This window comes from Leptodactylus fuscus, unplaced genomic scaffold (assembly GCF_031893055.1).
Source record: "Leptodactylus fuscus isolate aLepFus1 unplaced genomic scaffold, aLepFus1.hap2 HAP2_SCAFFOLD_72, whole genome shotgun sequence".
Lineage (NCBI taxonomy): Eukaryota > Metazoa > Chordata > Amphibia > Anura > Leptodactylidae > Leptodactylus > Leptodactylus fuscus.
In genome coordinates, this window is record NW_027440757.1 from 241,654 (window position 1) to 255,119 (window position 13,466).

The 13,466-nt window shown below is 50.1% G+C and overlaps 1 protein-coding gene across 1 annotated transcript; it reads right to left on the reverse strand.

Moving 5' to 3' along the window:
• Positions 1-289: 289 nt before the first annotated feature.
• Positions 290-12,957, reverse strand: LOC142188742 (cell adhesion molecule CEACAM7-like). Its single transcript, XM_075261974.1, is given in 6 exon segments — positions 290-477; positions 3,678-3,830; positions 4,516-4,663; positions 4,666-4,784; positions 12,486-12,836; positions 12,936-12,957. Coding segments are annotated over 6 exon segments (981 nt in total).
• Positions 12,958-13,466: the final 509 nt, after the last annotated feature.

Sequence of the window (13,466 nt, forward strand, 5' to 3'; positions counted from 1 at the left end):
ACGCCCACTTTGTGAGAGGCGGGGCCAGAGGTGGTTGTTATGGAGACTTCTGCTATAGGACACCCCCTAGTTACACCATGTATACACAAGACCCCAATAGTTTGTACACTGTACAGTGCAGGGTCGCCTAATTAATGGTGCACCAAGGTTACCAGAGTCCAGAAGAGCCAGTGCCGGAGTGGCCTCCTCAGGCTGAAGTCATTTCTTTAGCAGATACACCAGGTCATGCATCTGGGATCAGGGTGGGAGAAAGTCCAGTGGTGTAATCTCCCAACACGTACGTGTATGTTCACACCAAGAAGTGTCGGGTCTTGCCTCTCAGTGTGAAGTAGTCCTTAGCCTCCTGTTCACACTGGTCACAGTAGGTCTTTTGAGGTTCCCTGGTGAGGAAGGGTGCCACTACGTCAGCCCACTGATCCTTTGGCAACTTCTCCTGCTCCACCATTTGCTCAAAAACCTGAAGATATTCCTCCATGTCTGTGGACGTCATCTTTTGTAGAGCCCTCTATATGGCAGCTCGGGCAGCGGTCTGTAGCCTCTGGGTCTCTCTTACACCAGAACACTCTACTGCCGTCCTCTGGTGGACCAAAGCTTTGCTGAGCTGCGTCAGCGTCTCCATAAGTTGCAAGTTCATCTCCTGCTGTGCATGTGATTGCTTCTGTCCTCTCGGCTTCCATCAGGGCTTTTTACTGCTGTGTCTGCTGCTGTGTAGGATGGCCTGCCCAAACTGTTTTACAAAGTCCTCCATGCTGGCAGTCTCCTTTTAAATCTCTCCTGAAGCTTTCACCCAGGACATAGGAGAGGAAAAAAAAAGGTGTATGTCTCTTTAAGACTGTAAAATTTGGTGTGCCCGCATCCTCCACCATATGTAGGGAAGGTAGCTCAGTAGCAGCAGTGGTGTGGACCCAACCAGTCAGAGACAGGGACACAAATCTTGCAGCAAAGCAGTTTATTTACAAAAAATAAACCTTTACATAAGGCACATAATAAAATACAGCCTTAACTTCGGTAAAACAGTAAGAAACAAAATCCTGCTTGTCTGAGCGACTAACTAAACAGTGATAATCAGCTAACTATATGCGGTTTACTAATAACCACACGAACAAAGAAATAAGCAAAGTCTCACTGGACTCTGGGTTACAGGACAGACCCAGACGCCTCCTCTCACTCCCTGGATCTGCCCTGAAGTGCAAGTTCTGGAGCCTTTTTTGTGGCCCAGTAATGAGCCCAGGACCTGCACCTGGAACTGAGGGCTATGGAAGACCTGCACTGGACCACACATAAGTTACAAATCTGGGGGAGATAGAGCGAGATTCCAGCACCCTGCCTGTCACCTTCTCACAGTTGTTATCTCAAGAAAAGTTTGTGGTTGTGACAAAATGTGACAAAGGTCAAGGGGTGTCAAGACTTTTGCAAGCCACTGTAGATACGCACATTTATTCACAGATAACTATCATACACATTTATACACTCAAACAAACATGTATACCTCGATATACACAATAATGCTTACCTGTAGGATCTGTCAGGCAGTCTTTTCACACACCATGTTACATCTCCCCCTCCCCCACCAGGACATCCCCAGAGGGGATCAGAAGGCCATAGAGATAACAATGCAGCAGATACCTAGCTGCTAAAACCTCGTAGAGGAGGGGGATACGGCAGGGGAAGGACTACAGAGAGCTTTGCAGACCTTCAGTGTTGTCCTCCCTCCAGCGGCCTCTCTGCTCTGACCCAGCTCATGAAGTTCCAACATAGAAGCAATATAGAGGATGTGACTAAAGCTGCACATCCTCCATTCTTTTATCTTCTTGTGTGCCAGAGTCGGGGATTGGGCCTCCTGACACTATGGGCCCTGTCGCTGTTGCTATGGCTTCTACAGAGGTAGTTACGTCTCTGTCTGACCCAATCTCTAGAGTGGGGGTCTACTGACCCCTGATTCATGGTGGTCTGGGCAAGTGGCCATGCTTGGTTTTCTCCATTCATATGTATACAAGTTTCTGAAAATAGTCAAACAGGCAACCATGACTGTTCCATCAATTCTTGTACAAGTGAATGAAGAGATCTACACATGTCCGGCCAGCTTTCCAGTCCATTCATTTGCGGAGGATGTAGGTGGTTTGAGGATGCAGGTGGTGGGGGATGCAGGAGGTGGGGGATGCAGGGTGGTGGAGGATGCAGGGTGGTGGAGGGTGCAGGGTGGTGGAGGGTGCAGGGTGGTGGGGGATGCAGGGTGGTGGGGGATGCAGGGTGGTGGGGGATGCAGGAGGTGGAGGGTGCAGGAGGTGGAGGGTGCAGGTGGGTGGAGGGTGCAGGAGGGTGGAGGGTGCAGGAGGGTGGAGGGTGCAGGAGGGTGGAGGGTGCAGGAGGTGGAGGGTGCAGGAGGTGGAGGGTGCAGGTGGTGGAGGGTGCAGGAGGTGGAGGGTGCAGGGTGGTGGAGGGTGCAGGGTGGTGGAGGGTGCAGGGTGGTGGAGGGTGCAGGGTGGTGGGGGATGCAGGTGGTGGGGGATGCAGGAGGTGGAGGGTGCAGGAGGTGGAGGGTGCAGGTGGTGGAGGGTGCAGGAGGTGGAGGGTGCAGGGTGGTGGAGGGTGCAGGGTGGTGGAGGGTGCAGGGTGGTGGAGGGTGCAGGGTGGTGGAGGGTGCAGGGTGGTGGAGGTAGCACCCACATCTAACAGATACTTATGGCATATCCTGTGGATCTACTATAAAGACATGAAATGTTCTTGCAGCCTTAAATGGCCAGTAACTTCTTTATCAAACTTTGCATAGATCAATAGTTGAATCTCGGTAAATGCTTCATTCACATCACTACAGGTCATCACACTGTATGAGATCGTGATAGTACTGGGCAGTCCTGTCAGTGACCGACTGCTTCACCCCAAGTGTGAGAAGGAGCTATCGGAGATCCCCACCGCAGTCAGGCTGTATAATCTACATCAGGCCGAGCGGAGACACTCCGCACACAGAACTAAATGCTCCTGAGTCTCCTGCAGCTGCTCTGACTCCCGGTATCTTCTATCTGCTCTGATCTTGTCTGTGTTCTGTCCTGTAATATATTACAGTATTATCTGCTGCTGTAACACTGAGTATCCCCATAGTGGGACTATTACAGGATTAGCTTATAATTCTCTGTAATGTCCGATATGACCCTGCTGATGCTTCTGGGTGTGAGAGAGGAGAGGCACAGGTATAGACAGAGGCTTCTGCAGACAACAGTAAGTTATCTATCTCACCCAACTGCTTCAGTCTCCTTGATACATGTCAGTACTCCTCTGCAATGTATACTATCCTTCTCTATAATGTCGCATATGATCCTGATGAGGAGTCTGAGAGTGAGGGTCAGGAAGCAGAATCTTTTCTGTGTGTATATTGGAGGCCCCATAGCAGGTGGTCCCTAGCCCCCAGTCCCTCTGCCTTAGTCTGTGTGTGAGACTGCATGCTGCGAGAGGGGAGAGGGAGTAGCTGAGGAGACGTGTAATTGGCCGCAGCACATATCATTGCTCTTATACCACACCACAGAAGCCTGACCACTCGAACACCTTGAATATTCTACTGGTACACAAGAGCAGGAGATCCCAAGTATTCTCCTCTCCCTGACAGGACCTCATGTATGATGTCTTATATGTACTGTACAAGTCGCAGTATAGACAGGCGATCAGATTTAATATATTATTACCTCTTGGCTCTTCTCGCACTGGAAGCTTGTGTCTTTTAACGTAAAGCAGAAGAAAGATTCCACCAGCCAGTAGGGCGAGTCCTAGTAATGTCCCAATGATGACCCCAGATATCTCTGCAGCATTAAGGTCTGATGTAGTGGACCCACAGACACCTGAAATATAGAAGTATAATATCTGGGTGACCATATAACTCATGTTCATCTGACGTCTGGAGGGTGGATATATTTCAGAGTCGGCAAACTCCAAAAGTACGGACCATGATACAATGCGGCCCGACGGGACGAGGTCTTTGTAGCCTGCAATTTCTATGGGTTAGTTTGATGGAGATTCCGGGATGTGCTGAACTACATGATCTCGTTGTGGACCTGCGCTGCAGAGACTTACGGTGCATTCTCCTTGGCACGTGGAGTCTACAACAGGCTGGACCAGGACTGTTCGCACTTCTCTACGGTTTCGTGTTTTATATTGTATTACAATGTTATTTGCTCACGGCATAGTGACATGTAAGGGCTGTGTCCATCCAGTCTGTCTACAGTTATTTACATATACAATACGTGTGCCCCTCATATACATATAACCATATATGTGAAGTCCATCAACAAAATCACATATATACCGCTGATTACTATAGATGTTGGGATTGCTGATGAGGAGACCGAGGGGTGACTTGGTTCTCCTACCTACCATGTGCCATCTATAATACTGGTGTCTTCTTATATGGCAGGGGGGCTGTGGGCCCCCTCAGATACCTGGGCCTTGAGCATCTGCTACTTCACCATCCTCTTTAAGCTGCACCCCTCGGCGATACCAATGACAACGACCAATATGGTTACTCACAATACACAGTCATAGTGTACAGGTCACTGGTCTTCTTGCTCACTGGATTCTCAGCCTCACACCAGTACAGTCCAGTATCCTCAGGCTTTATACTGGGGAAGGTGATGGTTCTGTTATCAGATGACTGAATCACTCCAGGAGGAAATATGTCTTCCCACTTCTACCCCAGAGGATCTTCTGGGAATTCATTGTGTCACACGTCAGATGAACTTCTTCATTTACAATTGGAGTTATTGTTGTTGTTCTGATCACAGGTTTAGTAACTATGGCTGAAAAGAGAAAGAAACATGAACAAAATGTCCTAAAACACCTCCCCTAATAAGACTCCCAACATCAAGTGCTGCAGAAGAAGATTGTGTGACCATGTAGATGTAATGTCCCGGTACTGTTTGTCCCATTCCCTTTAATAGTCCTTGCAGACCGAGATGGTATGGACATTTGCATATAAGGTAAGGAGTTTCCTCCCCTTCATTCCTTCTATTTTTCCAGAGCCAGCACACAGGGGGTCTATTAATGCGCCATCTTGTGGATGTTTTTGTGAACTACACCTGCCTATACTTTGCCATTGTAATTTGAGTTGTCAGTGTGAAGGTGTGTCCAGTACAATCAGGTGACCTTCAGGACTGGCCTGGAGGGGGAGGGGTTACAGTCCCCTCTAGGGGGGTTGGGGACGTGTGCTTTGGCTGTTTTGTGTAGAAACAGCTAGCAGACAGAGCACATGGAGAACTGATAATGGCTGCCCACTATCAGGGCACAGCAAGCAGAGATGTCTATTCCTCTGTTCTCAAGATTCTCCTCAGAGAGTGTTTTCCTCTGAAGCTCCAAGCCTACAAGTACTAAAAGTTGATGGACCTGCCTATCCATACATCTGGGATGTCTACACGTATCTCTCTATTCAAGTAAGTCTTTGGGACAAATCTATATTTAAGAAACCCATAGCTAGTCTGGCAGAAATCAAGGGTCTCCCGCTGCTGGAAATCGTATTTGCTATTCTACATACGTGTACCCAGTTGTTGAGGACTAACCCCCTGGATACAGGCCATCTTTACAAGTATATACAAGTTTAACTACCCAAACAACTACTGATTAATCAATCCAAAGCATTCTGCCTCCGTCATCTGCTAACTGGACACTACCTACAAAGATCGCTGTATTGTATGTGAAAAATCCCTCCATATGTACATTTGTATTACTTTGTCCTGCTAGTAAAAGAGCAACGATTACCCCCGAAGCCTTGTTGTCTGTTGGCATTGTCAGATATTAGAGTGGGGGTGGGTAGTCGGGGACATCAAAAATTTTGATGCAATTTTGTGCACTTTTGGGACCCAGGGACCCCCTGAAAGCCGGCCACATCTAATATATTACCCGTGATACCAGCCCTGGCCCTCCTGAATGTTACATAGAGACCATTGGAAGAGATGTGGCAGCCATGATCCCCGAGAGAGAACGTCTCATAGATGGAGAGGTGGACACTGAGATGACTTATACCATGGCTAATGAACAACTACAAAGTCTACATGGAAAGCCACGAGTCTTTATAGCAAGGGCATAATGTGAAAGAAGCCTTATAGGTGCATCTAGCGCTCAGGGTAATGGGGGAGACAGGGGTGTAACTACCAGGGTAGCAGCTACAACAGGGCCCAGGACATTAGGGGCGACAGACGCTACCGCTTTTTTTTGGTTTTATTTACTAGGTCATTACCGACTGGAGTTACACCAGCCAGTAACAGGCCCTATTTACTTACCGATCCTGGCAGGGGCCGGGATAGGCAAGTGAGGCCGCGGGCCCAACAAACACTATTATTATACTTGGGGGGTTTTCAGAGTATAATGATTGGAGGCCCGGGTGAGGTAAGGGAACATAAAAAACACTGTTACTCGCCTCTTCGGGACTCAGACAGACTTCGGGCCTACTTCTGTGATGTCCCTGATGTCACATGACTGGGACCTGTGTCATGTCACGTCCCGGACATCATTGAAGATGGCCAACACCACCGAAGAGTGCAGCAGAGCTGGGGAGAGGTAAGTAACAGTGTTTTTTATGTTGGTATCCCCTCTCAAACTCAGATTATTATACTCTGGGGTCTGAAAAGGAGTATAATAATTGTTTATGGGTGTCCACATTGGGACAAAATACTGTGTGCAGGGGTCACTATGGGACATAATACTGTGTGCAGGGGCCACTATGGGACATAATACTGTGTGCAGGGGCCTCTATGGGACATAATACTGTGTGCAGGGGCCACTATGGGACATTATACTGTGTGCAGGGGCCACTATGGGGGATAATACTGTGTGCAGGGACCACTATGGGGCATAATACTGTGTGCAGGGGCCACTATGGGGCATAATACTGTGTGCAGGGGCCACTATGGGACATAATACTGTGTGCAGGGGCCACTATGGGACATAATACTGTGTGCAGGGGTCACTATGGGACAAAATACTGTGTGCAGGGGCCACTATGGGACATAATACTGTGTGCAGGGGCCACTATGGGGGATAATACTGTGTGCAGGGGCCACTATGGGAGATAATACTGTGTGCGGGGGTCACTATGGGACATAATACTGTGTGCAGGGGCCACTATGGGACATAATACTGTGTGCGGGGGCCACTATGGGGCATAATACTGTGTGCAGGAGTCACTATTGGACATAATACTGTGTGCAGGGGCCACTATAGGGGATAATACTGTGTGCAGGGGCCACTATGGGGGATAATACTGTGTGCAGGGGCCACTATGGGACATGATACTGTGTGCAGGGACCACTATGGGACATGATACTGTGTGCGGGGACCACTATGGGACATAATACTGTGTGCGGGGGCCACTATGGGACATAATACTGTGTGCGGGGGCCACTATGGGACATAATACTGTGTGCGGGGGCCACTATGGGACATAATACTGTGTGCGGGGGCCACTATGGGACATAATACTGTGTGCGGGGGCCACTATGGGACATAATACTGTGTGCGGGGGCCACTATGGGACATAATACTGTGTGCGGGGGCCACTATGGGACATAATACTGTGTGCGGGGGCCACTATGGGACATAATACTGTGTGCAGGGGCCACTATGGGGGATAATACTGTGTGCAGGGGCCACTATGGGGTATAATACTGTGTGCAGGGGCCACTATGGGGGATAATACTGTGTGCAGGGGCCACTATGGGACATAATACTGTGTGCAGGGGCCACTATGGGACATAATACTGTGTGCAGGGGCCACTATGGGGGATAATACTGTGTGCAGGGGCCACTATGGGACATAATACTGTGTGCAGGGGCCACTATGGGGGATAATACTGTGTGCAGGGGCCACTATGGGACATAATACTGTGTGCAGGGGCCACTATGGGACATAATACTGTGTGCAGGGGCCACTATGGGACATAATACTGTGTGCAGGGGCCACTATGGGGGATAATACTGTGTGCAGGGGCCACTATGGGACATGATACTGTGTGCAGGGGCCACTATGGGGTATAATACTGTGTGCAGGGGCCACTATGGGGGATAATACTGTGTGCAGGGGCCACTATGGGACATAATACTGTGTGCAGGGGCCACTATGGGACATAATACTGTGTGCAGGGGCCACTATGGGACATAATACTGTGTGCAGGGGCCACTATGGGACATAATACTGTGTGCAGGGGCCACTATGGGGGATAATACTGTGTGCAGGGGCCACTATGGGACATGATACTGTGTGCAGGGGCCACTATGGGACATGATACTGTGTGCAGGGGCCACTATGGGACATGATACTGTGTGCAGGGGCCACTATGGGGTATAATACTGTGTGCAGGGGCCACTATGGGGGATAATACTGTGTGCAGGGGCCACTATGGGACATAATACTGTGTGCAGGGGCCACTATGGGGGATAATACTGTGTGCAGGGGCCACTATGGGACATGATACTGTGTGCAGGGGCCACTATGGGACATGATACTGTGTGCAGGGGCCACTATGGGGTATAATACTGTGTGCAGGGGCCACTATGGGGGATAATACTGTGTGCAGGGGCCACTATGGGACATAATACTGTGTGCAGGGGCCACTATGGGACATAATACTGTGTGCAGGGGCCACTATGGGACATAATACTGTGTGCAGGGGCCACTATGGGGGATAATACTGTGTGCAGGGGCCACTATGGGACATGATACTGTGTGCAGGGGCCACTATGGGACATGATACTGTGTGCAGGGGCCACTATGGGGTATAATACTGTGTGCAGGGGCCACTATGGGGGATAATACTGTGTGCAGGGGCCACTATGGGACATAATACTGTGTGCAGGGGCCACTATGGGACATAATACTGTGTGCAGGGGCCACTATGGGGGATAATACTGTGTGCAGGGGCCACTATGGGACATAATACTGTGTGCAGGGGCCACTATGGGGGATAATACTGTGTGCAGGGGCCACTATGGGACATAATACTGTGTGCGGGGGCCACTATGGGACATAATACTGTGTGCAGGGGCCACTATGGGACATAATACTGTGTGCAGGGGCCACTATGGGGGATAATACTGTGTGCAGGGGCCACTATGGGACATAATACTGTGTGCAGGGGCCACTATGGGACATGATACTGTGTGCAGGGGCCACTATGGGACATAATATTGTGTGCAGGGGCCACTATGGGACATAATACTGTGTGCAGGGGCCACTATGGGACATAATACTGTGTGCAGGGGCCACTATGGGGGATAATACTGTGTGCAGGGGTCACTATGGGACATAATACTGTGTGCAGGGGCCACTATGGGACATAATACTGTGTGCAGGGGCCACTATGGGACATAATACTGTGTGCAGGGGCCACTATGGGACATAATACTGTGTGCAGGGGCCACTATGGGGGATAATACTGTGTGCAGGGGCCACTATGGGACATAATACTGTGTGCAGGGGCCACTATGGGACATAATACTGTGTGCAGGGGCCACTATGGGACATAATACTGTGTGCAGGGGTCACTATGGGACATAATACTGTGTGCAGGGGCCACTATGGGACATAACACTGTGTGCAGGAGCCACTATGGGACATAATACTGTGTGCAGGGGCCACTATGGGGGATAATACTGTGTGCAGGGGCCACTATGGGACATAATACTGTGTGCAGGGGCCACTATGGGACATAATACTGTGTGCAGGGGTCACTATGGGACATAATACTGTGTGCAGGGGTCACTATGGGACATAATACTGTGTGCAGGGGCCACTATGGGACATAATACTGTGTGCAGGAGCCACTATGGGACATAATACTGTGTGCAGGGGCCACTATGGGACATAATACTGTGTGCAGGGGCCACTATGGGACATAATACTGTGTGCAGGGGCCACTATGGGACATAATACTGTGTGCAGGGGCCACTATGGGGTATAATACTGTGTGCAGGGGCCACTATGGGGGATAATACTGTGTGCAGGGGCCACTATGGGACATAATACTGTGTGCAGGGGCCACTATGGGACATAATACTGTGTGCAGGGGCCACTATGGGACATAATACTGTGTGCAGGGGCCACTATGGGGGATAATACTGTGTGCAGGGGCCACTATGGGACATGATACTGTGTGCAGGGGCCACTATGGGACATGATACTGTGTGCAGGGGCCACTATGGGGTATAATACTGTGTGCAGGGGCCACTATGGGGGATAATACTGTGTGCAGGGGCCACTATGGGACATAATACTGTGTGCAGGGGCCACTATGGGACATAATACTGTGTGCAGGGGCCACTATGGGGGATAATACTGTGTGCAGGGGCCACTATGGGACATAATACTGTGTGCAGGGGCCACTATGGGGGATAATACTGTGTGCAGGGGCCACTATGGGACATAATACTGTGTGCGGGGGCCACTATGGGACATAATACTGTGTGCAGGGGCCACTATGGGACATAATACTGTGTGCAGGGGCCACTATGGGGGATAATACTGTGTGCAGGGGCCACTATGGGACATAATACTGTGTGCAGGGGCCACTATGGGACATGATACTGTGTGCAGGGGCCACTATGGGACATAATATTGTGTGCAGGGGCCACTATGGGACATAATACTGTGTGCAGGGGCCACTATGGGACATAATACTGTGTGCAGGGGCCACTATGGGGGATAATACTGTGTGCAGGGGTCACTATGGGACATAATACTGTGTGCAGGGGCCACTATGGGACATAATACTGTGTGCAGGGGCCACTATGGGACATAATACTGTGTGCAGGGGCCACTATGGGACATAATACTGTGTGCAGGGGCCACTATGGGGGATAATACTGTGTGCAGGGGCCACTATGGGACATAATACTGTGTGCAGGGGCCACTATGGGACATAATACTGTGTGCAGGGGCCACTATGGGACATAATACTGTGTGCAGGGGTCACTATGGGACATAATACTGTGTGCAGGGGCCACTATGGGACATAACACTGTGTGCAGGAGCCACTATGGGACATAATACTGTGTGCAGGGGCCACTATGGGGGATAATACTGTGTGCAGGGGCCACTATGGGACATAATACTGTGTGCAGGGGCCACTATGGGACATAATACTGTGTGCAGGGGTCACTATGGGACATAATACTGTGTGCAGGGGTCACTATGGGACATAATACTGTGTGCAGGGGCCACTATGGGACATAATACTGTGTGCAGGAGCCACTATGGGACATAATACTGTGTGCAGGGGCCACTATGGGACATAATACTGTGTGCAGGGGCCACTATGGGACATAATACTGTGTGCAGGGGCCACTATGGGGGATAATACTGTGTGCAGGGGTCACTATGGGACATAATACTGTGTGCAGGGGCCACTATGGGGGATAATACTGTGTGCAGGGGCCACTATGGGGGATAATACTGTGTGCAGGGGCCACTATGGGGGATAATACTGTGTGCAGGGGTCACTATGGGGGATAATACTGTGTGCAGGGGTCACTATGGGACATAATACTGTGTGCAGGGGTCACTATGGGACATAATACTGTGTGCAGGGGCCACTATGGGGGATAATACTGTGTGCAGGGGCCACTATGGGACATAATACTGTGTGCAGGGGCCACTATGGGGGATAATACTGTGTACAGGGGCCACTATGGGACATTATACTGTGTACAGGGGCCACTATGGGACATAATACTGTGTGCAGGAGCCACTATGGGGGATAATACTGTGTGCAGGGGTCACTATGGGACATAATACTGTGTGCAGGGGCCACTATGGGGGATAATACTGTGTGCAGGGGCCACTATGGGACATAATACTGTGTGCAGGGGCCACTATGGGACATGATACTGTGTGCGGGGGCCACTATGGGGTATAATAGAGCGCGCAGGAATGCGGGGGGGGGGGGGGGGGGAGAGAGGAATCAGGGTCTTCGGCGTCGATCGGGGGGCCCTGTCATTCCTAGTTACGCCACTGGGGGCAGTAAGGTTGGCTTCAATCCTCTATTCCACTTGATCTTATGATAGACTTTTACTTTCCAATGGCAGGGTCGGGGGGACACTCGTGCACATCAGGGACAGTATGTGTTACATAGGCAGTACGGAGACTTCCAAGTCATTTCTGCTCCGCTAGGGATTCTGGGTAAAAAGTATGCAAATCTATTCTCCAGGATGTAATTAGGAGAACAGTGCAGTCTGTACACCACCCTATCGAGGGCAGCCTGTAAGGGTTAGGGCGCCCCATGCAGGTCCTGAAGTGAAGACGGTTGTGGATGATAAAGGACGAGAACATATAAAAGGACAGATGGGACTTTTTTCACTCTATTCCTGGTTTTGGCTTCAAAAACTGCCGAAAAGACTGACTGTGTGTCCTTAGCCTAAGCAGCAGTATGAGCAGGAGGTGGGTGTGATCTATGGGGTCTCCCCTCTATGTGGGAGGGGGCTATAATACTATAACAGCTGCTCTATATACTCACCATAGAGCAGGAGCTGGACTGTGCCGCGTACATGGGCTTCTTGCTGGACCTGTAAGGTGTAGTTACCTTGATCTTCAATATTGAGTTCTGAAATCTTCAAGGACGCATTTGGAAAACAGCTGATGCGAGGAGAATACATTGGGCCCGGGCTCTCCGGGGGGGTCGTTCGGCTATTATAAGCCAGGATCTGATTCTGCGACCGGGTATTTTCTCCTTTAAACCAGGCAAAGCTCCGGATAGAGCCGCTGATCTGATCGACACTTAGAAGAACCGATTGATTGATCTGAGGATGAGGAGGGATCAGCTCAATGTGAACTCCAGTGGACAAAGCCATCCAGAGACAGAAGACACCTGGAAACAGGAGAAGAGTGACTGCCGGGGATCCCCAAGATCTGAATAAATGTATAATATAATGGAAGATATGGGAGGTTTTCGGGTCTCCTCCATTACCTGTTATAGTGACACCCCTCATGTCAGCGGCCAGCCCCATGTCTGTGTCCTGCAGGTAAAGCCGCTGAGCTCGGGTCGTCATGTATTGATAGTCCACACTGTAATGTTTAACCAGTCGGCTCGGATCCGCAGTGTCACCTCAGACTTTCATGGGGGAGGGGATCCTGGTAAAATCTGTAAATGTCCAATCGTAATCCTGGTCCTGTAATGACATTGCTGTGTATGAGTCTTAGGGAGACCCCCTACAACTATCCAGAGAGGGGCGCCGAGCTCTACTTACTATCAAGGTTAAGGGGTACATGGCAGACCTCGCATTGTGGTATGGACGACATGTAATACCACATTTCTCCTGTAGTGGTCGCTGTAAGGGCTCATTCACACTACGTATACGGCAGCTTATTCTGATTGTAAAACACGTTCATTATCAGCGGCGTATAAAGCAGATCCATTCATCTCTATGTGATCCGGCATACGAGCGCTCCCCATAGAAATGAATGGGCTGCTCCTTTCACTATGAGCGCTCCCATTGAA